This window comes from Balaenoptera borealis, assembly GCF_965194805.1.
Source record: "Balaenoptera borealis genome assembly, chromosome: 12".
Taxonomy (NCBI): domain Eukaryota; kingdom Metazoa; phylum Chordata; class Mammalia; order Artiodactyla; family Balaenopteridae; genus Balaenoptera; species Balaenoptera borealis.
Genome location: NC_138869.1, coordinates 86332058 through 86359518, shown reverse-complemented (window position 1 = coordinate 86359518; position 27461 = coordinate 86332058). Strand labels below are relative to the sequence as shown.

Sequence of the window (27461 nt, the reverse complement as noted above, 5' to 3'; positions counted from 1 at the left end):
GTCACTTTCTCTGAATCTCTAAAGTTCCCCATAGCTTTACTCTAAAAATATTTTTATTAATAGATATTAAATAATGTACAGAAGGAAAAGGAGCTGGTGTTAACGTTCTGTTTGTTCTGTTATGTTCTCTGCTCTTTACCCTAGCTCTTCTCGTGTCTTGCCTACTTTTTTGGGCATTTTCTTAGCGTGGGGATCTTCTAGCTCCTTGGCCTTGTAATAGTGCGGAGCCACCTCCAGAAGCCAGCTGCTCTCAATCTCCAATACCTGGAAGGGAAGAGAACAAAATCAGCAGGGTTCCCTTCCGTCCAACCTAGTTTCTGATGTGTGTGTGTGATTTAAATTTTATTTATTTATTTATTTATTTATGGCTGTGTTGGGTCTTCGTTTCTGTGTGAGGGCTTTTTCTAGTTGCGGCAAGTGGGGGCCACTCTTCATCGTGGTGCGCAGGCCTCTCACTATCGTGGCCTCTCCCGTTGCGGAGCACAGGCTCCAGACGCGCAGGCTCAGCAATTGTGGCTCACGGGCTTAGTCGCTCTGCGGCATGTGGGATCTTCCCAGACCAGGGCTGGAACCCGTGTCCCCTGCATTGGCAGGCAGATTCTCAACCACTGCGCCACTAGGGAAGCCCTGTGTGTGTGATTTAAAAGAAGGTTCTCTTTCCCCTTTGACTGCAGGGCTAGAGGAAAGGGTACCTACCTGGCTCTAATACTCTGGATCCCAGGGGCAGACACACATCTCTACATGCTACTCAAGAGCACAAGTAAGCTAACCCTAAACAAAAGCCTGAACGTAAAGACTGAAATACACTCAGGATGGAGCTCATATCTGCTTTGTTCATTATCACCCCAGCACCTGAAACACTGAGACAATGGGCATTCAAATACTTAGTGAATGAATAAACAGTTCTCAGATCTTAGTAGATGCTGAGACAGCTGTTAGAAAGGATGCATTTCTATCTTACCTACCTTAAACCAAGGTGCTTTCCTGTTTCTCTGCCAGTCCCAGCAACTTGAACCTGGGTTTTTAGCTTGCCAGGATACCATCTCCCACACAATCCACCTGCCTGGGCAGGGCAAGGTCCCCTCACCTGTCTCATGAACTCTTTGGTGGTCAAGACAAGTTCGTGGTAGAGCAGCCAGCGTGGCTGTTCCTCAAAGAGGGAAGAGTTGGGATGAATGAACACTGTCTGCTGCTGTTTCACTGTGCGGTAGCCACTGCGAGTCAACCGTGCTGTGTGGTAGAAGTAACCAGCAGTGATGGCCTACGGAGCAGGCGGGAAAGGAAGTCAGTGGGAAAGGCAGGCGTCCAGGGACCCTCAGCACTCACTGCCTTTTTAGTTCAGGCTTTGGGAGAACTAGAAAGGTAAGGGCCTTTCAGGGGTCCGGGAAGAAAGCACAGGGAGAGCACACCTTCCACAGGGGAAGGGGCACGTTCTCAGGCTGCTGGCCCCAGGGAGAAGCTTGCTCCTCGGGAGATACTGGGTGGACAGCAGCAGACTAAAGAAACGCTGACCTTTCGGACACGGATATAGTCCCCCTGGCAGGAACTGAGACCGACTTCCACGCGTTCCAGGAGCCCCTCCAGCTGTTCCCGCACATCCCGGGCTCGGCGCATCGATCTGAACTGTACAAAGTTCTCATAGCACCACTGGGAAGAGTAACCACTCTCAGCCCACTGTGAAAAGGGTTGAAAAAGAGGGGGGAAGAGGGGGTGTTAAGTATACAGCGGGACCAGAGTCCCCCACGTCCCCCTCACTCCCACTCACCCAAGCCCAGTGACCTGCGTATAAACGTTCAGCAGAACCAGGTGGTCCCCACCAGGGAGGAAGAAGTTGACACGAGCATTGTCGGCATGGACGACCTTGTCCTTGGGTCGGTAGAAGATGGAGTTGTTGACAGAGAGCATGGCAGCCACTGTCAGGATCTCCTCTGAACAGCTGTACCTGGGGCAGGAAGGGAAAGGCATGGGAGTTCAAAGCGAGACACAGCAACAGGAACAGGCGCAGTGAGGAGGGAAGGGATCGCTGTGCGGTGGATGTCCTCACGTGGGGACAGCAAGTTGGGCTAACGGCTACAAATCAGAGAGTAGATTGATTTTGGTGGCAGAGGCAGCGGTATGGGGGTCAAGGAGGTGAGGGTCGGGTTATAGATAAAATGGTAACAGGAGAGATAACCAGGGAGGCAGGGGCAGGAAGGCACCGGGGCCCTCTGAGGGTTCTGCAGTAAGAAGGTGCACATTATAGCAATCCCTTTAAGTTCACGTAATGACCTTTAACCTCAACCATAGCAGAGGAATGGCATTTAAAGGTGGTCCCTCCACAGCTGTATCTAAATGCTCTAGTCTGAAACCTTAGGAATGAGTAAGTCCCCAAACCAGCCCTCACTCAGCACTCCTCACGATGGAAAATCTTCCACTTTCATTCATGCCCCCAAATTTTCTACATGCTTGTCAATCTCACCCATTTGATAATCATAACCAAAGACAGGACAGTGTCTTACTGATCCCTCTGGGCCTCAAAAGGGGCAATAAAAGGTATCTAATAACTTGTTATTTGTTAAAGAATAATGTGGTGGAGAGAAAAAACAAGATCACAAAGATGGCCCCAGAAATAGAAAGAGGCAGGGCCAGTGTGTGTGCTGGGGGCCCGGCCGAGTCAGGGGCTTACTTCTCAGAGGCCAGGATCATTTTAGACAGCATGGGGTCCACCGGCAGCTCTGCCATCTTTCGACCAGACTAAGGAGAGGAAAGAGAGAGTTGAGGCCACTCCTCCCTCAGGTGTCCCTCCAACTCTCGAGGGGTCACCCCAGCCTTCCTCCTGCCCCAGCCTGCCGCCCTCCCACCTCACCGTGGTGAGCTCCCCAAGGTGGTTGAGGGCCCCCAGTGCATACAGCTGCTCCAAAGCCAGCAGCAGGGTCTCATATGGCGGAGGGTCCAGGAAATCAAAGTGCATTAGGTCGTGGATCCCTGGAGAAAGATGTGAGAGGGTAGAACAGAGTCCCTTCACAAGGACCAGCGAGCCCCACCCCTTCTGTCTCAGGAGGACTGGGGGACCCCAGTCACCTAAACTCTTGAGCAGCAACACGACGTTGCCCAGGCTGGTCCTCTGAATCTCGGGCACTGTGGTTTCTTCCAGCTCGTGCTGATAGGCCCAGGCGGTATACAGGCGGAAGCACTTCCCTGCAGCCACCCGACCCGCCCGACCAGCTCGCTGACTGGCTGAGGCCTGGAAAGAAAGGACAATTTGTCAGGCCCACGGACAATCTGGTGATGGAAAAGAGAAAGGGCAGTATTTCTGCAAGAAATCTGGGAGGGTGTGGACCGCTAATCCCCCTTGCTCTAAGCAGCCTCCACCGCTTCTGAGCTGGCCTGTTCTCCCCCTCGCCCCATGGAGACCCTGCTCAAGCCCAGGCCAACCTTGCTGCAGGGTGTGACAGTGAGCGATTCCATGCCCGTGCGCGGGTTGTAGCTCTTCTGCTTACAGAACCCCGGGTCCAGCACGTAAATGATGCCCTCGATGGTGAGCGAGGTCTCGGCGATGTTCGTTGCCACAACTACCTGAATGAGGGGATGTGGGATCGCCCGTAAATCCCACCCACCTAGTTACCCAGAGGAAGTAATTCTGGAAGACGTGGAGTAGACAAACAGGTGCAAAGGAGCAGGAGCTGAGGGGATTTGCGGCCAAGGTTGGGAGAGGGGGACAGGTCAGTAGAAGGGTGGGGGAGATGTGGGGATTAGCAGGGCATAAGGCGGAAAGGAAAAGGAAAGGAAATGAAGGGGGTTCAGGGTTTTTTTCAGAGGTGGGAGCTGGGGGTGTCAGGTTCTGGCCCCATCTTCCCCACTGTCAATTTTTTTTTTTTTTTTAATTTGTTTTTTAGTTTTTGGCCGCACCGCACAGCATGTGGGATCTTAGTTCCCCCAACCAGGGATCAAACCCGCGCCCCCTGCAGTGGAAGCGTGGAGTCCTAACCACTGGACCTCGAGGGAAGCCCCACTGTCACTTTCATATTCACCTTTACACGTTACTTCCTAAAATAGCCCCCTGATGAGTCTCCCTGCTCTACTCCTAGCCCTGGTTACACGGCATCCAGAATGGTCCTTTTAAAATGTGAGCCTGTCACATCACTCCCCGCATCCATCAGTGGCTTCCCACCTTACCTGAGAATCACATCCAAGCCCCTTCAGGCCCCGAGTCCTCCAGGCCCTGGCTACTTTTCTGATCTCATCTCCTAGCACCAGGGCTCCTCGCTCCACCCCTGCCCACTGCTGAGCACGCCTCACGCCCATCCTCACGCCCGCCCTCCGCATACGCTATTCCCTCTACTTGGCGCGCTCTTCTCCCAGATGTCAGCCTGGCTCCTTCCCTCGCCTGGTTGAGGCCCCAGCTTCACTCTCACCTTATCAGAGAGGGAGAGGCCTTCCCTACACCCTAAGGAAAATCCCTTCCTGCCATTCCTCTCCCGACATCCCCGGAGTCAGCCTCCGTCCTCCTATGCCGCACTGTACCTCTTCAGAGCATTTGCCACAAATTGATGTTAGGTATTTATGTGTTCATTGTCTCCTAATTTATATTAGACTAAACTCCATGAGGCTAGCGACTTGTTTGACTTGTTTTGTTCATTGCTGTGTCCTCATCCCCTAGAACAGTACCTGGAACGTGGGAGGAACTCTTTAAATACTTGTTGAATGAAAAGTTACCTCTTTGCTCAAAATCCTTTGATGGCCACTCACTGGTCTAAAGTCCACACTCTTCCACCTGCCATCAAAGGCCCTCTCTAATCTCCATTCAAAGTTGTTTTTAACCTGTCTCCCACTACTTCACCATGTGAGCCTTCCACTAAGTCTGCTGGAGTACTCTGACCGCAGACACCCCTTAAGCCTTCCTCTGATATTCCCCCATCATCTTCCCTAAAGGTCCAGACCAAATCCCACCTCCTGGCACACCAAGGGCCTCCCTTCTCCTCTGCACCTCTACCATGCTCACTTTCTGGATCACGCATTTGGCTATCTCGCCATTCCCACTGTCGTCGCCCTCTCTCTCCAGCTCCAGAGGCGAGGAACTGCCACCCAGCCTCGCAGCTGCAGCAGTGCCCAGGACACACCTTGCACAGGGCAGGCACACACTTTCCTTTTCACTACTAGTTGCGTGAACCACAGGGGTGAAGAATGTGGGTTTCTCCAACTGACCTTCCGTGCCCCAGGGGGCGTGGGCTGGAAGATCCGCGCCTGCATGTCGGAAGGCAGGTTGGCATAAATGGGCAGCACCAGGAGCTCCCGGATTTTGGAGCCCAGGCGGCGGCAGCGATCCTGGAGCATCTCACAGGCAGCCTCAATCTCATCCTGGATTTGGGTGGGGAGAGCTGCGTGGGACCCAGAGTCACGCGAGGCTGACCTGCCAGCCCTGTCTTCCCCTGGGATACACATATCACACCCCCTCCCCCACGTCACGCACCTGTCCTGTCAGGAACACCAGGATATCCCCAGGGGGCTGGGTCACATGAATCTGCAGCACAGACACGACACAGGCCTCCAGGTAGTCCGCCTCTGGAGCCTGGCGGGGGAGGAGGCAGGGTCACAGGAAGGCCACCTGCTCAGGCAAATCTCTTCCTCTCCTCCCAGCTCGACGTACACTTTATCCCAGTTTCCCTTTGGACTCTCCATCCCGTCCTTCCCTCCTTGGGACAATTTCCTTCAAAGGCTCCACTGCCTTTACACTTAAGCCCATCCTCCCTGAGGGGGCACCTTGGTATAGAAGATGTCAACTGGAAACCTGCGTCCTGGGATCCGGAAGACGGGGGCGTCATCAAAGAAGGTGGAAAAGCGGGCAGTGTCCAGTGTGGCTGAAGCCACCAGGACCTTGAGCTCAGGTCGGAAGCGAGCAACATCCTTGATCAACCCAAAGAGAATGTCTGTGTGCAGGGTCCGTTCGTGGGCCTCATCCACCATCACCACGCTGAGGAAGGAACGGGGGCACCAGTGAGCGAGGGGAGGTGGGTAATGCAGGAGGGGACACTGGGGTCATCAGATGAGAGGATAGGCCCACAGCCTGGCTAGGAAGGAACAGACAGACCTGAACCACCATGATGTGAACAGCCCCAAAGCTCCCGGGGTCCTCTGGGGCAGCTGCCGCGCATCCCTGATTGGCCCTGATGCCTCTTTCTGGAGAGAGGGGCCAGGTGAGCCCTCCCACCCCAACCTGAGAGGACTCTGCAGGCTTCTTGGTCTCCTCGTAGCTTAGCTATATGTGTGCCACCTTCTTTCTCCTTGCTCTAGTCATTGGATTTCCTGCCAAGCCCGTAGGAGCTCATCCCCCACTTCAACCCTTTGTGCCTAACTGTGACCATGATGGTGAAGTCCTCAGCCATTTCACAAAGCAGGTTGGCGTGATGGGAAAACCCCACACCCTGAACACTCTTGCATTAGCTGGCCTTCCATGGGTTCTCAGAGGTTTTTCCAAGGGATGTGAAGGACCAAATCATATCTATCCCATTGCTCCACTGTAATCTTCTAGGACCGGAAATCCACAGTCTCCTAGGAGCTGAAAAGGCAAGTACTGCTCAGCTGGCCTGGCTCCACCCTCATCCCATCCATGAATCACTTCTCCCCCACAAGACATGCGCATCCAACCCCTGCTTGGCCAATGCCGGCACTGAGAACTCATTATTCACAGATCAAGCCACTCCAAGACGTGGGCCAGAGGCTTAAGAGTCAGGGCGCAAGCACTCTGACAGCCCCTGCAATCTCTGCCACTCTATGGCTTCTCGGTATTGATCTGAAATCCGCCTCCCTGTAACCTCCCCCATGGCTCCTAGCTGTGCTCTCTGGGGTCACATAAAACAAGTCTGGTCCCTTTCTCATGTAATAATAGCCCTTCACATATTTAGAGGGAACCAGGATGTCTTGAGTTTTCCCCTCTAAGCTGAACATTCTAAGTTTTTGCAAGTGGTCTTCACGTGGCTCCTCAAGTCCCCACAGCACCATTCTACCATCCTGATTGTTTTCTGAACTCTGGGAACAATTGGGGAGAGACAGAAAGGCTTTCTCTGTAGCCTCTTCTACCCTCCGGGCCCATCTCAGTTCTAAGACTGTTCGAACCATAAAGATTCAAAAACTGGTAGACAGGACTTCCCTGGTGGCGCAGTGGTTAAGAATCCGCCTGCCAAGGCAGGGGACACGGGTTCAGGCCCTGGTCTGGGGAGATCCCACATGCCGCGGAGCAACTAAGCCCGTGCGCCACAACTACTGAGCCCATGTGCTACAACTACTAAAGCCCATGCACCTAGAGCCCATGCTCCACAACAAGAGAAGCCACCGCAATGAGAAGCCCGCGCACCGCAACGAAGAGTAGCCCCTGCTCGCCAGAGCTAGAGAAAACCTGCGTGCAGCAATGAAGATCCAATGCAGCCAAAAATAGATAAATAAATAATTTAAGAAAAAAGAACTGGTGGATAAATCAGAAGAGAAGACAATGGCCAAACTGGCCAGGTGGGAAGAAAGGAGGGAAAAGCCAGAGATTAAAGGAGATAAAGGAAGGTACTGAAGAACAGGAGGGCAGCAGACCGGAGGGAGGCGAAGGCGGGCAGCGCCCCCTCTCGTGGGAGCTGGGGGGCCTGTGCGTACCTGTAACTCGCAAGGTCAGGCTCAGAGAGGAACTCCCGGAGAAGCATCCCGTCCGTCATGTAGCGCAGGACAGTTCGCTCTGATGTGCAGTCCTCAAAGCGGATGCTGTAGCCGACCTGTCATGTGGGCCATTAGTGATCGACAGTTGGGCTGGTGCCCCCAGAAGGGAGGGCAAAGGGACAAGGGTGAGCACCTGGACTGATGGGGGTTGAGGGGACCTGCAGGCAGCGGGGGCTGAGTCCCAGACCCTAGGGGCTCTCCTCGTCCCTCAGTCCCCACAGATCTCACCTCATTCCCAAGCTTCACACCCATCTCCCGGGCCACACGGGCAGCCACGCTCATGGCTGCCACTCTCCGGGGCTGGGTGCAGGCAATCTTCACGCCTTTCTTTGTGTAACCCTGCATGACAAGAAGAAAGAGGAGGTTTTCCCTTTGACAAATATGCAGCTGGGGCCCAGCAATTCAGAGAAGTTGGAAATGCAGGGCAGGGGGAACAGAGAAACAGACAGAAGCAGAAAACCAGACAAGAAGGGCAAACGGATAGGATGGCAGACCCAGGGCCCACAAAGGGTCCTCACCCAGCCCTAGGCAGTCCCAGCCCTTTGGGTCATCAAGTTCGGGGCTCTGCGAGATTCAAGCTGGAAAAGGACTGACCGGCTGGGCAGACCCAAAAGCAAGGGGAACAAGGGAAGGTAAAAAAGTAGGAAAAGTCTTTTCACTCCTCATCCCTTGGCCCTGCAGAGGAGCAGAGGCCGGGCTGGTGGAGCGGGGTCCATCTCACACCCGTACGCCACCATCTAACCGTCTATACCTCCTTCCAACGCTAACCTACAGAACACCTATCAGGCATGGACACCGTGGCAGGAAGTGAAAACAGAAGCATGAAAAGGGCGTGGCCTTTATTCTCAAGAACCTCACCACTTAGCAGAAAAGACTAAAGGACTGAAGTAGAGAAGGAAAGTGACTACTCAAAATCGCACGTAAAGGAGCTGACAGGACTGTGCTGGTCAGTGCCAGCTGAGGCTGAGGCTGCCATACCTCCTCAAAGAGGTACTGTGGGATTTGGGTGGTCTTGCCCGAGCCTGTCTCGCCTTCGATGATGAGGACCTGATGATTAGCAATGGCGGCCAGGAGCTCCTCGCGGAACGGGAACACCGGGAGGCTGCGGCGGACGACCTGGATGGACTCCTTCTGCTTGGCCTGGGTTGGAGCGGGTGGGGCTGACGGCTCCTGAGAAGGAGGAGAAGGGCAGTGAGTTTCAGGGCCGGCTCCCCACGCTCCTCGGGACATCCCGTGCCCTCCCTCTCACCTCGTCACCCTGGAGCTGAGTGGCCCGGACGAACTCGATGGTCTCCTCTTCCTCCAGCACCAGCTGATACTTGGGCTCCTGAGAGGCAGCATCTCGGGCCCCAAACTTCAGGGACGCTGCCCCGAGCCGGGCCTCCTCCCAGCGCCGCTGCTCCTCCCCAGGGGCACCGGACTCCTCCTCCACTAGATCCACCGCTCGTGCTGGCTAAAGAGAGAGGGGTACGTGGAGACAGAGCTGCCCTCTCTGCCCAGCAGTCCCTCCCCAGCCGCTACCCCCGCCCATGGAGAAAGGCAAGACAAGGAAGGGGCCAGCCAAGCCACCGCCCAAACCCCGGAAGCCTTCCCTCCCCTCCGCTTGGGGACCGGGGCTGAAGCGGTGACCCCCTCGCCTCACCTGTCCTCGCGTCTCCTCGGGCATGTGGTAGCGATTGGTGGCCTCCAGCTTCTCCTGCTCCCCAGCCGCCCGGTACTCCCGGGCCAGATCTCGCACTCGCCGCTTGTATCTGAGCTCACGCCGCTCGTGTTGGCTCAGCTCCACATCCCCAAAGAGGAACTCCTCGTCCACCAGCTCGGCCTCCAGGTCCTCAAGCTTCTCGCGCTCCCGCTTGGCCAGGTATTCTCGGCGGGATTTCTTCCGCAGCTCAGGGACCTGGGTCAGCCCAGGGCAGTCAGAGCCTCCTCTCGCTGGAAGAGTGACCCTTTTCCTCACCTACCCCTAAGAGTGACAACCTCCGACAGGCCGGCAAGAGAACCTAAAGATGTGTCCTCTACCTTCCTTCCCTCTGCACTGGACAACGCGACTGACGACATGCCCAACGCTGGGCCCACACGCTGCCTTCCAGCAGGAAGACCCAGCTGGACGTCCTTCCAGGCAGCCTGACCATCTTCGCCAATATAAATTCACTAGAGCTAAGGTGATTATGTGCATATTTTATACTGTACTCTTGCTATTTTATTTGACTTAGTGGAAAGGGGAAAAACGTAACAGCTGGTACCAGCATTTGGAAGCACAGGTCTCAAACTGAAAACAAGTGAGACAATTGGAAACCACTGGGTGAGCCAAAAATAGGTATTCTTCCTCCCCAATGATATGCTCCCTGGTCTTGAACCAAATGACTGCAGTTTGAGGAAAAGGGAAAAATAAATTACACACAAAAAGGCTGGAAGCATCAGAGAGTGGTTCTGTGAGGCAAAATGTAATGAGGGATGTTTAGCTCGGGGACTAACTTCTCCCCCTCAGACAATGGGTCATTTGGCTTCTACATGTTTCCTTTCGATACAGGCTTTTCAGGACACATTGTGGATGACAGAAGACTGGCCACATGCTGAAGGCCTTTCTGGACCCTAACCCTAAGCCCTCCCACTGTGGCAACACGATCTTCCCTGTGTTCCCAACAAGCTCCTCTACTGCAGTGACAAAACCCCACTGCTGCCCTCCCCTTGGGGGCCCTGATTCGATTTAATTGCTTGGTTTTTCTTGTTTGTTCTATCACGTTTTAAAATGGAGTTTATGCTCATGACCTGATCTGAGTACCACAATCAAATACTCCTTTGGCCTGATGGGTGGGGCAGATGGATGTCTTTTTAAAATATGGGCAAGAAATCAGGGCAATCTGAGCATCAAAAAGAAAAATGATATGCAATTATAAAACATTGAGAAATAAAAATTCACGAGTCCAACGTGACACGCGTACAAACAACGGGAAAAAAACTTCTGTCACCGGTGAGGTGACTATTACAGCAGACTCTTTACTCCGAAAATTAGTAATTAAAAGGGAACAGTTAAGCATTTGCCCTCACTTTGAGGAAGGCACTGTAGCCCATTCCTTGTTATTGAGGAAAAGTTCTTCTTTATATAAAAAGGTTAGCCGATAAATGTAGAAGGAATGTCAGAATCCAAAAATCACCACTTTGCAATCCCCCATGACATAAGTGATTCAGGAAAGGATTAGCAGTGGTTGCTAAACCATTAGCTGAGAGGCTGTTGGTAGGAAGGATACCAGCACTAACACGCACACAGCTGGACAGTGTGTCCCCCTGATATGACGTGCACATCACCACCCAAGAGGTGTTGCTGCCACAGTTGTTTAATCTGAGTCTAAGCAAGCTGTGGACCCAATTTCCACTTTAAAGTAAGCACTGGGACAGAACTTAATACCACAAGATAAGGATCAGATAAATCCAGAATGTAGGACATGGTACAAGATGAGACAGAAAGAAAGAGAGAGAAGGGGGAAATAAAACAAACTGAAGAAACCTAACAACCAAATGCAATGCGTGAACCTTGACTGGATTCCAGTTTGGAAAAAGCAGTTATTAAAGACATTTTGGGGTAACTGGGGAAATTTTATTATAGGCAGGTTCTTAGTTGATATATGAGAATCATCTGCCTGGGTGTGACAATGGCACTGTGGTTTTAGAGAAATGTCTTACCAGGTACATGCTGATGGGACAAAATGCCATGATGTCTAAAACTTTTAAATGGTTCAAAAAGAGAGGAAAAGAAAAAAGCCGCCATTTACATAGGCATTGCAGGGACTTCCCTGGTGGCGCAGTGGTAAGAATCTGCCGGCCAATGCAGGGGACACAGGTTCGAGCCCTGGTCCGGGAAGATCCCACATACCACAGAGCAACTAAGCCCGTGTGCCACAACTACTGAGCCTGCACTCTAGAGCCCACACGCCATAACTACTGAAGCCCGTGTGCCTAGAGCCCATGCTCCACAACAAGAGAAGCCACCACAATGAAAAGCCCGCGCGCCACAACGAAGAGTAGCTCCCGCTCGCTGCAACTAGAGGAAGCCCGCGCACAGCAACAAAGACCCAACACAGCCAAAAATACATAAATAAAACTTTAAATAAATAAATAAATAAAAATACATAGACACTGCAAATACTGCACACAGTTATTAGCGATTTTTTAATCCAAATAGTCTGGATGAACGTTCATTATACTATTCTTTAGGGCTTCCCTGGTGGCTCAGTGGTTAAGAATCCGCCTGCCAATGCAGGGGACATGGGTTCGAGCCCTGGTCTGGGAAGATCCCACATGCTGCGGGGCAACTAAGCCCGTGCACCTAGAGCCCGTGCTCCGCAACAAGAGAAGCCACCACAATGAGAAGGCCGCGCACCGCAACGAAGAATAGCCCCCCATCGCTGCAACTAGAGAAAGCCCACGTGCAGCAACAAAGACCCAACTCAGCCAAAAATAAATAAATAAATAAATAAATTTTTTTAAAAATTGCCTTATACTATTCTTTCAATTTTCCTATTTGTTTGAAAATTTTCATAATTGAAAAAGAAAAGAAAAATTCAGGAAAGTAAAAACACTACACCAGCATCGAGAGATGTCTCAGAAGTCTCTGGCCACAGTCACTTTGTGGGGTGCGAGCTGAGATGGATATGTCAGGAGAGACCTGATGGCCACTAGGCCATTTTCAGGACACCAAGAGTCTCAGAATTCTTTGGGGAAATCTAAGTGTGACTTACATGGGAAGACCAGGCCTTGGGAAAACTGCAACCCTACCTAGGCTAACCCCGTAACAAGTCCAGTTCATGTATTACAAGGGCTCTGTCCCTGTGCAGTGAGAAGACCAAATGAGGAAACCAGTGGGAGATCACAAGGCCCCGTGGGGCATGGAGGGATCAGGTGGTAAGAAGGTATGTGGAGATGCTGTACCCAAGCTCAGTGGTCAGCACATCCGTGGGCAGTAGGACTCCGCTCTGCTCCTGTCCTCCAGCCACCCCCTTGACCACCCAGCTGCCTTTGGAGTACATCTCTTTAAGTCTCAGGAACAGCGAAAGCTCACACTCCCCTCACTAACACACAGTGTGATCTGATCCTAAGGAGTCAAAGAGGGTTTCTGGGCCGTTTTCTTCCCTCTACAACTTAAGTCCACTCTCAGCAGGCTCCTGTCAACCAAGCCCCCTCCTCCAGAGACCCAACACTCCACCAGCAGCCCCACTGCACTTCCTGTGCACTCTTTCTCCCTATCCTTAACCACACTCCTTCAGTAAGTCTTTCTTTTTGTCTTCCTGGGCACTGGGACTCACCATGGCTTTCCGGTCTTCCTCAGCCATCTTGAGGCGCTTCTGAGCCTCTTCATAAGCCTAGGAGAAGAAGGCAAGAGTGGCCAAAAGTCCCCACGCCCACAGCCATTGCCCTTCTAGAATCACAGGTATCATTCTGATGTTCCCTAGCAAAAAAAATGTTCCCCAGCACAAAGAAATGTTCCCCCTTCACTGAGGAATCTCTGGGGCTGCAAGTTCAGCAGAGAGCCACCTTAGCCCGAAGACCCAAAGACATTACCAGATCACTGGAGGCAGCCCCTTGTCTTCCCAGAGATCACTATCCGCAATCACACCCAACCTCAGACTGGACCCAGGGATCTTCTGGGGACTGACGGAACGTACTGCTCCTACGCACCTTCTTGTCTGACCGCTCCAGGATGTTGCGAGTCCGGTCCTTGTCCCGCTGCCGAACCCGCTTGGCGAACGCATCGCGCTCCTCCAGGTCCTGAAGGCGCTCTCGCTCTGTCCGCTCCCACTCATCCTCTGACTCTGGCTTCTCAGTCTGCTGTTTACCCCCCCTGCAGCCCAGCCCGGAGCATTAACTAAGGGCATCCAGAGGCTTACTGTCCCATCATCCACCTGCCCCATCCTCTCTCACCCTACTTCTGACTTACTGTGTCTTCCTCTTTCCTTTCTCCGAAAACTCTTCCTCCTCTTCTTCTTCCTCTTCCTCCTGACGTTTCTTCCTGAGGTGTTTCCGTTTTTTCCGCTTCTTCCGGAGACTGCTCCCGGCCCTGCCTACAGTCTCCTCGCTGCTCTCTTCGCTGTCCTCCAGCAACCTGTATGATTGGTTCTTTTCCAGCAGGGCTCTGGCCTCTCGCTCAGCTGCCCGAGCTGGCTTTTCCACCACTGCCTTCCGTGGGACCTGTCAGAAGAGGAGAGGATAAGGGGATGTGAGCAACTCCTGATCCCTGCCCACCTACTCTGCCCTGTTCCTAATTTAAGGAGTAACTTGATCTTAAACCGGCCTTCATTCTCTCTCTTCCCCAAGGCTTCACACCATGTCCGTCAGCCTGAATGGGGCCTCTCAGCTTCTAAACTTCTTTTCAGTCGTTCATTTAACAAACATTTATCGAAGCCTGTCCTGTGCACCCACTGGTAGATACTAGGGATACAGGGATAAATAAAGAGACAAAAACCTGCCCTCATGGAGTTTACATTCTCATATCCAATTCTCAACTGCTCAACCTCTCTTCTTCCCAATGACTAAGTCATTCCTACCCAAGGACTGGCCAGGATTGTTGTGCAGAGGCCTGTCACAGGCCTGGCACTGTACCAGGCTCCAGGGATACACTGGTGAACAGATTAACATAAAGTTCCTACCCTCCCATCCCTTACGTTCTAACCTCATTTCTCACCAAGCATCTTATGGGATATCCACACCAGGTTATCCACCATTCTCTGAACAAGCTCAACACTTTTAGTATTACTGGATACTTTCTAAGCTCTTATTCTGCAAGGTGCAGTTAGGTGGTAGGAATACAAAGACAAGAAATACAGTCTTGTCAGACTTCCCTGGTGGTGCTGTGGTTAAGAATCCGCCTGCCAATGCAGGGGACATGGGTTTGAGCCCTGGTCTGGGAAGATCCCACATGCCGCGGAGCAACTAAGCCCCTGCACCACGACTACTGAGCCGGCGCTCTAGAGCCCACAAGCCACAACTCCTGAGCCCATGTGCCACAACTACTGAAGCCTGCGCGCCTAGAGCCCATGCTCTGCACCGAGAAGCCACTGCAATGAGAATCCCGCACACCGCAACGCAGAGTAACCCCTGCTCTCCGCAACTAGAGAAAGCCCGCGTGCAGCAACGAAAACCCAACACAGCCAAAAATAAAATAAATAAATTTATTTAAAAAAATATTTCATTAAAAAAAGAAATACAGTCTTGTCTTCCAGGAGCTAACCTTTACACCTTTACTCTTCTCCCTTCTCTACCTGACAAATTCCAGAGAATCTTTGGGCCTGCTTTTCCCGATCCCAACTCCCACCCCTTCTGCCCTCCCACAGCACGGGCCTACACATCTATTCTATAGCCTCACTATTCAAAGGGTGGTCTGTGGACCACCAGCATCACCTGTAAACTTGTTAGATTTGTTAGAAATGAACAAACGAAGAATCCATCCCAGACCTACCAAATCGGAACCCGCATTTTAACAAAAGCCCTGGATGAATCCTGTACCTGTTAAAGTTTGAGAAACATGGCTCTATAGCGCTTAATCCAAAACACTTAAACCGTCCTCAATCTTCTCCACGGAAGTAGACGTCTAGCCCGTAGGCGATCACGGACAAAGAATAAATGCTGGTGAACTGAGTTTACTTAATTTTCGGTTAGACAGTTAGCCCGACCTCACCAGGACAAATAACCTGGGGGCGCCGCCCCTGCTCCACCCCCTCTCCTGCCGCTCCCACGCCCGGCCCCCCCCCCACCCCGTCCCGCACCTTGTTCCAGAGTCTCAAGGCGAAGTCCCGGGCCGGCCCACTGAGGTCCAGGGTATCGGTGTCTCGCAAGCGCTGCACGAACTCCTCTGCCGAGGCGCAGCGCTGCGCGGTACCGATGAGGAACTGGGCCACATGCCGCTCGCTCAGTCCCAGCACCGAGTGCAGCTCGTCTTGCACCCAGCGCTCCAGCCCCGCCGGCGTCGCCATGGCGACTCACGCTCCCTATTCCCGGCCCTGAAAGTGTCTCGAGCAGCCTCGCTGGCGGCCGGGCGGGTCACCCGGAGGCCTGAAGCCCCGGGCCGGAGCCTCTGTCCCGCAAAGAAGCTGCCTTAGGACCTAGGGGTTCGGTTTCCGACAGCCCAAAGCAATCTTCCCGGACCTCGGAGGCCGGAAGTGGCCGCACTTTTCCGGCCTAAGCACTACGGTGGCCGAGCGAAGTCAAATCTTGCGGAATTGTACTCAAAGCTTGGGAAAAAACATTTTCATTTCCTCCCCCACCGAATCTCTCTGTCGCCTTCTGTTGGTCATTCCTGGGTGTTACACTCACTCATTTCATTCAACAAATGCTGAGAGCCTAATGTGTGCTAGGCACAGTTTTAGTCCCCGGGGATATACCAAAGAACAAATCAGAAACAAATCCCTCACAGAATTTACAGTGACTTGAGGGGGGCGGAGACAAGATACATAAAAAATAAAACATGTAAGTTCTATGGAGCCAAAAATAATGCAAGGTGTGTGTGTGTGTGTGTGTGTGTGTGTGCGCGCGCGCGCGCGCGCGCGGCTGGTGGGGCAGTCTTTCAAATTAGAGGATCAAGTCCATGCTTATTACAGATTCGGCCGTGCTGATTAGAAGTGATCTTTGCTAGGACTGGTACTTTCCGCAGAAGTGAATACAGGTTAGGCTTAAAAGAGGACTCCAGGCAGGAGCAAACTTGGGATGTGGAGAAAAAATAAAGGTGCCCTCTTTTCTTGGCGCTGTCTCTGAAAGTTATTTTAAAAGATCTCCAAACTAAGGAATGTGCAAACTGTATTCAGCATTTTTTTTTTTTTTTTTTTTTTTTTTGCTAACTGCTTGAGAAACTTACTGGTGGCTGCTTAATTTTAAATAAGCAGAGTTTGTTGCTTGACTGTGCCGTCCTGTGTTTGATCCTGCTTCATACTTTTACAATTAATTGGGTTTATCAGACACGACGCTGGGAAAAGAAACATTTGTTATTCCAGTTAACAGCCACAGGTAGCTCCACATCATTGACTTCTTTCTTTCTTTTTAAAAAATTTATTTGTTTATTTATTTTTATCTTTGGCTGCGTTGGGTCTTCGTTGCTGCGCACGGGCTTTCTCTGGTTGCGGCGAGCAGGGGCGCAGGCTTGTCATTGCAGTGGCTTCTCTTACTGCGGAGCACCGGCTCTAGTCGTGCAGACTCAGTAGTTGTGGCACGTGGGCTCTAGACCGCAGGCTCAGTAGTGTGGTGCATGCCCTTAGTTGCTCGGCACATGTGGGATCTTCCTGGTCCAGGCCTCGAACCCGTGTCCCATGCATTGGCAGGTGAATTCTTAAGCACTGCACCACCAAGGAAGCCCTCATTGACTTCTTGAATGCACTGCTTTCTATTTCTGAAATGTACTGTGGACACCCCTGGCACCTCAGAGCCTCTTGCTTCTGCTTTCCTGGGTCACAACTGATTAGGATATTTACCTAATTAGCTACTAATGTAAGTATCCTGTTTCCCTCCTACCCACATCCTCTCTGAAGTGGCTCATTCTTTTGACACCTTGCTTGTTCCCTTGCTGGTAAATTAAAGACCTTTGGCATATGTTTAAGATCAATTTGTCTAATACACTTTGTTTTTAATAAAGGAGGAATCTCCTCTGACTAGTCTGAGAGGAGCATCCTCTAGTGATAGGAGGACTACAACTACTTAACCATGTCTTTATTAGCCTGGAGAACTTAAAAAAAAAAAAAAAAACCTGATAAGTAAAATACAGATATTCTACATTTGTAGAAAATAAAAATTCATTGAAATGGGGAAACCTCCCAGAACCAACTACACTTGGGCCACAAAGCCATGAATTATCCCATTGTCTATCAGAGGAGACTCTTTTGAGGAATCTGCACTTCTGTATATACGCTATACTTGCAGCAATTTCAGGAGACTTATTATTTATGGTCCTGAGTCTTGGAGTAAAATCCCCTGGATTAGCCACTACTGATCACATACTATCTGGCTGCTTGCATTGCACTAGGCTTCTGAATACCAGAATCCTTCAATTCAGAGTGTCCTTTGCTTCCAAATTTTTAGCTCTTTTCATCTTTTCATTCATTTGTTCAGTCATTCATTCTAAAAATAAATTTTTGTATCTACTAGGTGCCAGGCGTGGGGATGCTGCAGTAAACCCAACCAACACAGTTCGTCCTCATGGTACTTCCAGTCTACTGGATGCTTCAACTGCCCTTTCTCAAACCAGCCCTAGACTAAAAAAAAAATTTAAGTTAATTAAAAAAAAAAAAAGAATTAAAAAAAACCAGGGAGTTCCCTGGTGGTCCAGTGGTTTGGATTTGGCGATTTCACCGCGGAGGCCCAGGTTTAATCCCTGGTCAAGGAACTGAGATGCTGCAAACCGTGAGGCGCAGCCAAAAACAAACAAACAAACAAACAAACAACAACAACAAAAAGCCAGTCCTTCACTTGCTAGTCCTTTGAGAAACCAGTGCCAGGCTCTCCCAGAGCCCTTTCTACATGTCATTGCTGAGTTCCTGGTTCACCTTCGTCATTCTCCCCTCCCACAGCCGTGGCTGCTTCCTCTTCACGGCTAAGAAGAAGATGGGAGGGAGAGGCCTGGAAGGAGGAGCCCAGAGCCCACCCCACCCCCAACATGCACTTTTTCTAAAGAAGAAGCAGCAGGAGAGTCGGAGAGAGCTCCACTTTATTATGGAAAGTTAAAAAAGACAAACAAAACCAAAAAACCAGGCAATTGAGAGGGAAGGAGAATTGGGGGAAGAAAGTTGAGGCGCCTCATTACTCACCCCACACCCTCGCAATTCAGTTCAATTGTGAACCACTAGGAGGAACAGAATTAAATAACTAGAGGGGGATACAGAGTTAAGGTTCCCAGCCTTCCCTCTTGGGGAAAACTGAGACAGTAATACTGAGCAAAGGTGGAGGAAGCCATACCCCCAGGTCACCCCAATGAGGTGACTTCAGGGGACAGGGGAGAGGATTCTATGTGGACACACAAGTAGATGTGGCTTGTAAACCCGGGACTTTGGCAGGTGGGGCTGGGAACTGGGGGGTTTTGTAAACCAGGCTGTGGTCAAGAGAGGAGGCAGGCGCTGTAAACAAAGGGGCAGTGACCTAAGGAACAGGAGGGAGAGGTGCCTGTAAATGCAGTGTGGGCCAGGTCTCCCAGGGACATGGGTACTTAAATCCCGAGAGCCCCAGGGGGTGGTGGGGAGTCAAGGAAGGCTGTGGGGAGTTACCCTGCCCACGGAGATGGAGAGGGTGCTCCATCCGTACCCCCACACCGCGCCCCGTGAGCTCTGTGCTCCTCCCCAGGACTTGATGGGGATCTTGGGTCACCTAGGATGCACCAGCATGTCTGATAAGGGTGGAAACTGTGCGGTTGCCTCCGCCCCCAGAAACAGGATGAGGAAAGCAAGTTGGAAGATGTTGGTTGCCCTTCCCTGCCAGGCTCATATTCAGGGTCTGTCTGCTCTGAATCTTCTGGGCTCCAGGATCTTCAGTTCTGGGAAGGAGGGAGGTATATCCCAGTGTTGGAAGAGGGTCACCTCCGACAAGACTCATCTGTGGGAGAGGAGGCAATAAGGATAGAGAATGAGTGACGGTCTCTGCTTCCTGCCTTCCCTACCCACTGCCCACACTGAAGGCCAGTTGGCATGTAGGAAATCTTATAATATCTTCCACATCCTGAGTGCCTGTTACTACTAGTAACAGCAGCCATCACTCATTTAGCCTGGATTCTGTGTCAGCCATTCTCATAACTTGCTTAATCTCACAATAACCCCAGGAGAGGTTAAGTAATTTGATGTCCAGCCGTAGTTCCTAGGTGTTCTACAAAAATTACTTAACCCTCTCAACAATTCCAAGAGGTAGTTATTATTAACCCCATTTCACAATAATGAACTGAGGCCAGAGGTCAGGTGATTTCCCTGAGGTCACACCACAATTAAGAGACAAGATGGAATTCAAACTCAGGCCTGTCTGATCCAAACCCTGTGTTTTTAACCACACTAGAGCGCTCAGAAAGAGGCCTGGTTTTGAAATATGGAGACCTCACGTGCACTTCGCTTCCCAGGACCTCCGTTTTCCCATCTGTTAAAGGAGCAGTTGGGCTAGAGGCCCTGCCAAGACCCTTCCAAGCGCCAACATTAAATCCTCCCCCTCCCTCCTGGACCGCAGTGTCCATTCCGAACACCAGGGGGCGCCGTCGGGCCGGCGGAGGCCGCACTCACCCACTATCAGGGCCTTGGTGCGCAGCCCGCCCTGGAGCTCTGGCTGCAGCAGTAGCAGTTCCTCCTCATCCTCTTCGTCGTCGGGTTGGGCCGCTGGCGGACTGGAGGCACTGGGGGCCTCAGGCTCCGGGCCCAGCTCCTCCAGCACCGAACTCTCGGAGGGGTATTGGTACGTGGTCTCCAGGGCTGTCTCGCTGAAGGAGATCTTGAGCTGAGGATGGGAGAGAAAGGGGGGAGGAGGCAAGGTCAGCAGGGGGAAGGCTGCAGGGTAACAGGTGCAGGATGGAGAGTGGGGACTGGATTTGGGCACTCGCTGATTTTGTCCTCCCCAGCCACTCTGGAAGCCAGTTTTCCTTTCAGTACTCTCTCTCCAATCCCAGATTTTCCCTCTTCAATCATATCATTTCAAAAACATTGACTTTGACCTGAGCTTTGGCAGGGGACTAGGTGGCAGAAGTGAGTAACACAGGACCAAGGTTCTGCTTTTAGAGTGTGGGAGGCAGAAGGGTAAAAACAAATTAAAAACATGGAGGTAAGTCCTGTGATCAGAACTGAGTCTTTGGGCACCCTGGGAGCAATCAGGACGGCTACCCAGAGGAGGTGAGATTTGAAAAGAGCTGGAAAGAGCTGGCTGGGAGGGATTCCCACCAAAAGCAAAGACAGGCACAATGGTTTCCATAGCCTCGGCCCCTTGCTGTTCGGGGGAAACCCAGGACCCTGGTCACCAGCCCCTCCCACCCCCCTCACTCCCCTCCTCCAGCTGGAGTGGACCCACAGGAAAGGGTCTTGGGTCTGAGAGGGGAGCAGAGACCAACAGAAAAGCCCAGAGGAAATGAGACTCTCCCCAAAACACACGGAGAAGATGAGCCCGAGTGCCTGAAAGGTGCAGCTGGGGGAGGTGACAGGGGCAGAGAGGAAAGTCCGGGCAAACATGGGATGGGGGTGGAGAATGCACCAGAAGGGACGTGCAGAGACAGAGGCAAATGACCAGAAGGGATCTGGACGGGGCAGAAGATCCTTCCTAAACATACTGTCTCAAGAGCAGGCGAGCCCCAGCTGCTCTCACTACTTTTACCCTTCCCCTTTGCCCTCCTAAGAAGCTCAGGGGGAAGGGGCAGGGTGGGATTAACTCTGGGAGCCAAAGCGATTAAGGAGACATACAGGAGGATTCCATGTGAACTGCTCAGAAAGGTCCAGATGATCTCCCCAGGCCTCCTCTGGCGTCTGTTTGGGAAACTCGGGGCTGGAGCCCTGCACCCCTGAGTCTCTGCAGGGACTGGGGTATGAGAGAAACCAGGACGGTGGCTGGACAGGTGGTTGCTAACACCTGGGTCCCTGAGGGAAGCTAGAACTCAGAGACTGTGTGTGTCACTCCCTGGGTCCAAACCTGGCATTGGCCCCCACCTCACTGGGAGCAAAAGCCAGAGACTGGCCAAGGCCTACAAGGGGCTCCCAGTGTGCCTCTCCCCACTCCTCTCCAGCATCCTCCTCCACTCCAGCCACATTGGCTGTGATTTCCTCCAGCCCCACCAGGGGCACTCTTACCTCAGGGCCTTTGCACTGGCTGTTCCCTCCGCCTGGAACACTCTTCCCCCAAATATCGCTGTGGCTCCCTCTCTCTGCATCATGCTATTATAAAGTTGTCATATTTGCTCCTCCTACCTCCTGGCCCTCTAGGTTCCACTTGTCCCTGTTCTAATGTTTTCCCATAATCACTTACCACCTTCTAACCTAACCTACCAGAGAATTTACTTATTTGTTTACTTATTTGTGTCTGCTGTCAATAGAAACGTGGAAGTTGCCACAATGGGCAAGGAAGGCTTCATCCAGACCTCAGATGTGGTCCCAACAGAGGACCAACACTGGGGGAATACTGGGGGCGGGGGTAGTCCAGTCTGTACACAGTCAACCCCCAGTCTGTGTCTGTGGAACAGCTGGCTGGTAGAATCAAGTGACAGGAACCAGACCCCTTATATCCCAGTTTCTCAAAAGGAACTACTTCTATTGCTGACAGATTTACCCAAACTTCTGGGAACCCATTTTGGTTTTCTTTTCGTATCACCTTTTGAGATAACAAGCTGCGTAGTTTATTATCTGCTCTGGAAAAGGATCCACTTTATTTGCTCTCCCTCCACGTTTGTCTCTCTCCCCCCACCCTGCTTCCCTCCTCACCACCAGCCCCAGCTTCTGACTGGGCTTCTCAGGAATGCACAGCCTGCATGGGGCGTGTGGGGTGGGGGGTACGGAGGGGGTGACTCACTCCTCTCATCAGCTATATAAGGTCACAAGGGGGCTGGAGAGGGGAGGGGCTGGTCTCCCTGCCAGAGGGGCCTCTGGGGAAGGGCACCAGCCACAGCCCAACCCCTGGGCTCCAGTGGCAGGGTTGGGATTTCTCTCCCAGTGGCAGGGATACATTTGATGGAATTAGCCTGCAAAACAGGAGTTATTTAGGGAAGGGGGGGGAGTGTTGGGTGGCAGGGTCCTCATATTCCTGATCTGGAAGCTGGGGACAGGACATGCCTGTCCCTGACGAGCAGGGTGCTGGGCGAGTGGAGAAGGCCTGAGGGAGGGCTGAGGGGAAGGCGTCTGGGCCTAGAGAACTCTGTGTTGCTTCTTCCCCACCCCCACCCCGAGCGGCTGCTTCCTTATTCTCTCACCACATCCTGAGCACAGTTCTGGCAGGCCCATGGCCCTGCATTTGCCACTCAGCCCCACCAGCCTTCCGGTCCCCCCCACAGGCTTCCTGTTTGGGCGATCTACTTCCGGCTCCCCTGCTCCCTGACCTAGGTATGGTCACCCTCACAGGTCCTGCCCTGCGCTCAGACAGTCCCCGGGCTTTGGGCCCCCAAATTCATGCTTTCTCCTCTTTGCTTCTCCCCAGAGGCACAAGCCAACCTCTAGAGTAGGAAGTGACTTCTCTGAACACCTCGCCCTGGTCGTTCCTCACCTACTTCCTTGCATCTGCCCAGCCTGAAGGGGAAGGGGCTGGTAGCAGTCAGAGAGCTCAGGACAGACTCAGGGACCATGGCTCGGGGATGGGAGCTTAAGCTTCATGTGAAGATGAACTGGGGTCTCAAGTGACCCCGAGCTTTGGTCCCTGTGCTTTCCCACCGATACTGAGGACACAAAAAACAAGTCTGAGGATGTCACACATGAGATGAGGACTGGAGACTAGGAAGGTCTTCCCAGCCTCTGGAGAGATGAGTTAGATGCAGAGCCCTCTCTTTCCTTAGAGTTTTTCAAGCTGGAAACTGGTGTATGGGGAAGGAGTTGGGCCAGGGCCAGGGGAAGAAGTCAGCTTGGCTGTTCCCAGCTTCCCTGCGCTGCCTTCTTCTGCTGGCCTCGGCCCCCACCCCACCCCGTCCTTAACTCCCATTGTACTCCCTGCTCTCAGCTCAGTGCCTCCAAATTCACTTCTCTTTCTTTCTACCCCAAGAGGAGGGAGAGGCCGGGATGGCAGGAAGAGAGGGGAAAACCAACTGCTGAGCCAGTTCTGGGGAGGGAGGGGAAGCCCAGGGAGGAAGGACAGGGAGGGAGTGGCGAGGGGGTATTTTGGAAGAGGAGAAGGCTTTTCTTGTCCCAAGAGAGAAGGGAGTACTGTCTGAAGCAGCGGCCCAGCTGGGGGTGTGCAACCTCGAGGTCACCCACTTCAAATGGCCTCTGTGTGCGTCTCTCCCATGGGGCAGACTCGGGGTTCAAAAGCCTTCTCTCTGCTCCTCGGCCAGCCCTGTTCCACTCCCCTCCCCCTGCTATCCTAAGGTGTCCCTACTCCGCTCTGCACCCCTCTTCCTCGGGTCTGTGAGACCCTCCTGCACTCACTTCTCCCTACAAGCCCAAAGCTGCCCCCTCCACCTCCCCAGGCTTCCCACCCCGACATTCTCCCCGCTGGAAGGCTGGAAGTGCTTTTGCCCTGCGGACCCTGCCCTCATAAGCTCCAGGCTGTGGCCTCAGCTCAAGTCTCCCACCAGACGGCCTGGGTTGGGTCACAGACTCAGCAATGGAAAGAACTGGGGGGCTGGGGGCTCAGAGCCTGAGGGAAAGGAGGGTGAGCAGCCTGGGCACAGCCTGAGAGGGACACACCCAGGACAGCGCTTGGTTGTGGGGCAGGCTCCTTGGGCTGGGAAGTGAATGGATAAGAAGGGCTACGAGAAGGAAGGGTGTGTGTGCAGGGGAGGAAGAGTGGCGGCAGGAATTAACAAGAATGCATAGACCAAGACAAGAATACAGGCATATGAGACAGAGACAGGAGCCCACAGAGAGCTGACAAGGGGGCTTCTAAGGAGTCTGACTTGGCTGCTCCCTACCTGTTTGTGGTGCCTTTCAGGGGACCCCTTGACAAGGCAGCTGCGGCTGAGGCGGAGGTAGCCCCCCAGAACCAAGATCTCCTCGGCAGTTGGGTACCGCTTCTTCCCAGCCCCAGGGACTGCAGCGTCAGCTGTGGCTGGGTTGGCCGGAGTGGCAGGGGCTGCAGGGGGCACGGACCGCCGGGGGTTGACTGTGAAGGTGTGTCCGCTGCGGCGGGGGGCCCCCACCCCTGGCCCTGCCTTCACCCCATAGAACAGACGGCTCATGAGGGGATCCCCAGGGGACTGGGGGGCAGGTGGGGCTGGGGGTGGGGGAGACAGTGGGGCTGCTGGTGGGGGCCGGAGTTCCCCTGCTTCCTCTTCCTGCTGTCTAGAGCCTCTAGTCCCAGCGTCCTCTGGTGGGAGGGGGGCGGGCACAGAGCAGCGGTTCTGCAGGGCGCTCAGAGGCCTGCCCTGAGCCCCTGCCTCCTCCTTCCCAGCTTCCCCTTCTCCAGCCTCTGCAGCGAGAGGACTCAGGTGCTTCTCGGCAGACTCTGGAGGGTCTGGTTTCTGAGTTTGAGTCTCTGTGTCCCTGGGTGTCCAATCTCGAACCTTCCCAGAGTTCAGGGTCCATTTCCACCCTTCTGTCAGCCTCAAGCCCCTCTCGCCATCCTCCGCAGGGGTGGGCCTCTGTTCTGCTGCCTCCACTCCTCCAGAACTGCTGTCTGGAGCCTCCCTTGTCAGGGTCTCTGAGGACGCTGTAATCTCTTCTGGGACCATCCTTGGACTTGGCCTCTCTTCTTGTCTCCCACATTCCTCTGAGCAGTCTTTTCTTTCTTCTCCTGAGCTCAGCCTCCACTCTGATGCCTCCGGTTGTACCCAAATCTGTTCCTGAGACTCTCTGGAATCAGGCCTCCATTTATGGGCCTCTGTCAGGCCCAACTTCTGGTTGTCAGACTCCACTGGGCTCAGTCTATTTTCCACCACCTCTTTTCTCCTGGGGCTTTGTTCTTGAGGCTCTGCCAGTCTCAGACTCCGCTCTGGAGTTTCTCCAGGGCTCAGCCTCCATTTCCTCACCTCTGACAGTCTAGAGCTCCTGTCTCCAGCCTCTCCTGGGCTCTGCCTCCAGTCTCGAGCCTCCAAAGGCCTGGGGCTCGACTCTCGAGCTCCCCCTATCCCCAGCCTCCTCTCTCTGGCTTCCCTGGGACTGAGCCGCTCTTCCCTTGACTCTCTTCCCTTGGGGCTCTGATCCCGCATCTCCCCAGGGCTGGGTCTCCGCTCCCAGGCCTCTAAAGCCCCAGGCCGTCTCTCTGCAAGTAGCTCTTCACTCCGCTGCTGTTGCTGCTGCTGGCGCTCTTGCCGAATAAATCGGTTCTGGTGCACTGGCCCAATGGCCTCCAGGAGGACAGCAGACTCGTCTGGGTCTGGAGGTCCAGCCTCCGTAGTCCCAGGCACAGGGCTAGGCTCCCCGGGAGACAGACCAAGCTTGGCCCGGCGGCGCTCCAGAAGCCCCCGCTTCCAGGCTGGCATCTGGGACAGCCGCTCCTGCTCTGCCTTCTCCCGGCCGCGAACGGCTGCCTCCTCCTGCCGGCGCCGGGCTAGCAGCTGTAGCTTCCAGTCCGGGATGGTGGCCATGGTCCCCTTGGGGAGGGTGGGGAACGCTGGGGGCAGAGAACAGGAAGGAGAGGCTCCAGAGAGGCCCAGGGGGTGAGAATGGGGGTGGGAGGGGAGGAAGTGGAGCGGAGAGGTGGGACACAGAGGAGGGCAGAGGAGCTGAGGGTGAGGACAGAGGGAAAGAGGGGGGAGCAGGGAAAGGGGAAAAACTGAGAAAGTGAAGAGGAAACTAAGAGCCAAGTTGATGGCGGTCGGGGGATGGGTTGAGAGGAAGAGTGGAGATTCAGGGCAAAGAGGCAGGAGTCAGATTTGTCAGTACAGGTTATTGGGTATCAGAGACAGTCCCCAGGATGTGAGAAGAGAGAAAAACGAGAGAAGTTGGCGCGAGGGCGAAGAGAGAAAAGAGAGGCTGGGCGTGAGAGGGACAGGGTCCAGGCGAGGTTGCCTCACCGCTACTCCAGGAGCCGTGAGAGTGGGAAGAGAGGTCAGGGAATCCCGCCGGAGAGGGGGCAGTGGGACCTGAGGGGGTGTCGGGGAGGTGGGAGGGCGGAGAGTGGAGAGGTCTAAGGGAGAAGGGGAAGTCAGGGGGCAGAGGGGCGAGGGGGTTCCGCGGCTGCAGCCCGGCGCGTCTCAGCGTGGGCCCCGGAGGTCCGGGCTCCCCTTCCAGCTCTACTCGGGCCACGCCTCTCCGGCCCCCCAGCCCCCACCCCTCCGCCCCGCACTCCGCCCCGAGGCGGGTCAGGGGAAATACCCTCCCCCGGGGACTTTCGGAACCCGGGTGTCGGAGCTGCCAGCACGTTCCCAGAACCCTGGCGTCCACCCCCACCCTAACGCGGTCCCGGCACCACCGCCTGCCTCCCCCACCGGCGGTGCCCCGAGACCCAGACGTGCGGAGCACCGGCCCTACACCTCTTTTTTCCGGAGCCTGCCAGTCCCGTGCCCGGGTCTTGGCTCTCACGGAACCCCGACATAGCCGGCCATCCCCACCCGGCTCTGACCGCACAGACAGGCAATCTCGGCACAAAGAGGAGACAGCCCAAGGTCCGGGCCGGGGACGGGAGCGGGGACGGGAGAGGAGACACCCCCTCCCCAAGTCTGAAGCCCCTCAGTCAACTCACACGCCGCGGGGCTCCCGGGGGGGGGTGCGAAAGAGCCTGACGTCCGGAGAGAGGAGGAGAGAGGAAGAGGAGGAGAGAGGGATCGAGGGAGATCCGGAGACAGGAGGGAGGGGAGGAGGGAGGGAGAGGAGGAGGGAAAGAGGGAGCCAAGGAGGAGGGACGGAGACAGAGACCAGGGGGCCGGGCGGGGGGAGACGGCCGCTTTGTCTGAGGACAATGGGGAGAGGGAAGGGGGCGCGGGGCGGAGCCGGGCGAGGGGGCGGAGCCTCGCTCCCTCCGACCCCGCGTGGGACTCGGCTCCGGGTCTCCTCTCTTCCCGCCGTCAGCCCTGGCGCTCCGCCGTCTGTCCCCAGGGCCTCTCACCCGGCTCCCGGATAACCCAGGTGTCCAGACCTCCGCCCCCAGCTCGCCAACCCAGGGCGGCGGCCCGTGACTCAGGCCCCTCGAGGGACTTGGGGAGGAAGCGGCAGCTGCTCCGAGCCGGGCCCGCCCTTCCCATCTCCTGCCACTCCTCCCCACGCGTTTGCCTTCCCGGGCCAGCC

At 54.1% G+C, this 27461-nt stretch overlaps 2 protein-coding genes across 5 annotated transcripts; both read right to left on the bottom strand.

Moving 5' to 3' along the window:
- Nucleotides 1–35: 35 nt before the first annotated feature.
- Nucleotides 36–15850, bottom strand: DHX16 (DEAH-box helicase 16). Its single transcript, XM_082346825.1, has 20 exons — nucleotides 15435–15850; nucleotides 13610–13860; nucleotides 13351–13513; nucleotides 12978–13034; nucleotides 9320–9574; nucleotides 8927–9130; nucleotides 8656–8847; nucleotides 7906–8016; nucleotides 7618–7733; nucleotides 5740–5950; nucleotides 5450–5548; nucleotides 5185–5337; nucleotides 3415–3555; nucleotides 3061–3223; nucleotides 2846–2964; nucleotides 2666–2733; nucleotides 1780–1942; nucleotides 1513–1674; nucleotides 1088–1261; nucleotides 36–264 (listed from the first exon to the last, which is right to left on the bottom strand). Exons 1-20 carry the CDS (start codon nucleotides 15639–15641, stop codon nucleotides 136–138), a joined length of 3138 nt encoding a protein of 1045 aa, XP_082202951.1. The 5' UTR covers nucleotides 15642–15850; the 3' UTR covers nucleotides 36–135.
- Nucleotides 15851–18341: 2491 nt separating this feature from the next.
- Nucleotides 18342–27415, bottom strand: PPP1R18 (protein phosphatase 1 regulatory subunit 18). Of its 4 annotated transcripts, XM_082346895.1 has the most exons (4): nucleotides 26920–27405; nucleotides 24209–25848; nucleotides 19905–20115; nucleotides 18342–19236 (listed from the first exon to the last, which is right to left on the bottom strand). In XM_082346895.1, the coding sequence occupies exons 2-4, from the start codon at nucleotides 25820–25822 to the stop codon at nucleotides 19217–19219; spliced, it is 1845 nt and encodes a 614-aa protein (XP_082203021.1). In that variant the 5' UTR covers nucleotides 25823–25848; nucleotides 26920–27405; the 3' UTR covers nucleotides 18342–19216. The 4 variants fall into 4 exon arrangements, with proteins under 4 accessions (XP_082203021.1, XP_082203020.1, XP_082203019.1 ...); XM_082346894.1 differs by lacking the exon at nucleotides 26920–27405 and having other exon boundaries at nucleotides 24209–26912; XM_082346893.1 differs by lacking the exon at nucleotides 18342–19236 and having other exon boundaries at nucleotides 19313–20115; nucleotides 26920–27415.
- Between the last annotated feature and the right edge of the window lie 46 nt (nucleotides 27416–27461).

Coding starts and splice junctions, on each gene's coding strand:
- DHX16 (XM_082346825.1), bottom strand. CDS start 15,641: ATGGCGACGCCGGCGGGGCTGGAGCGCTGGGTGCAAGACGAGCTGCAC. Junction 13,514..13,609: donor AAAGGAAAGAGGAAGACACA/GTAAGTCAGAAG, acceptor GCTGGGCTGCAG/GGGGGGTAAACAGCAGACTG. Junction 8,017..8,655: donor CACAGTACCTCTTTGAGGAG/GTATGGCAGCCT, acceptor CTTGTCATGCAG/GGTTACACAAAGAAAGGCGT.
- PPP1R18 (XM_082346893.1), bottom strand. CDS start 25,822: ATGGCCACCATCCCGGACTGGAAGCTACAGCTGCTAGCCCGGCGCCGG. Junction 20,116..24,208: donor CTGAAAGGCACCACAAACAG/GTAGGGAGCAGC, acceptor TCCCATCCTCAG/CTCAAGATCTCCTTCAGCGA.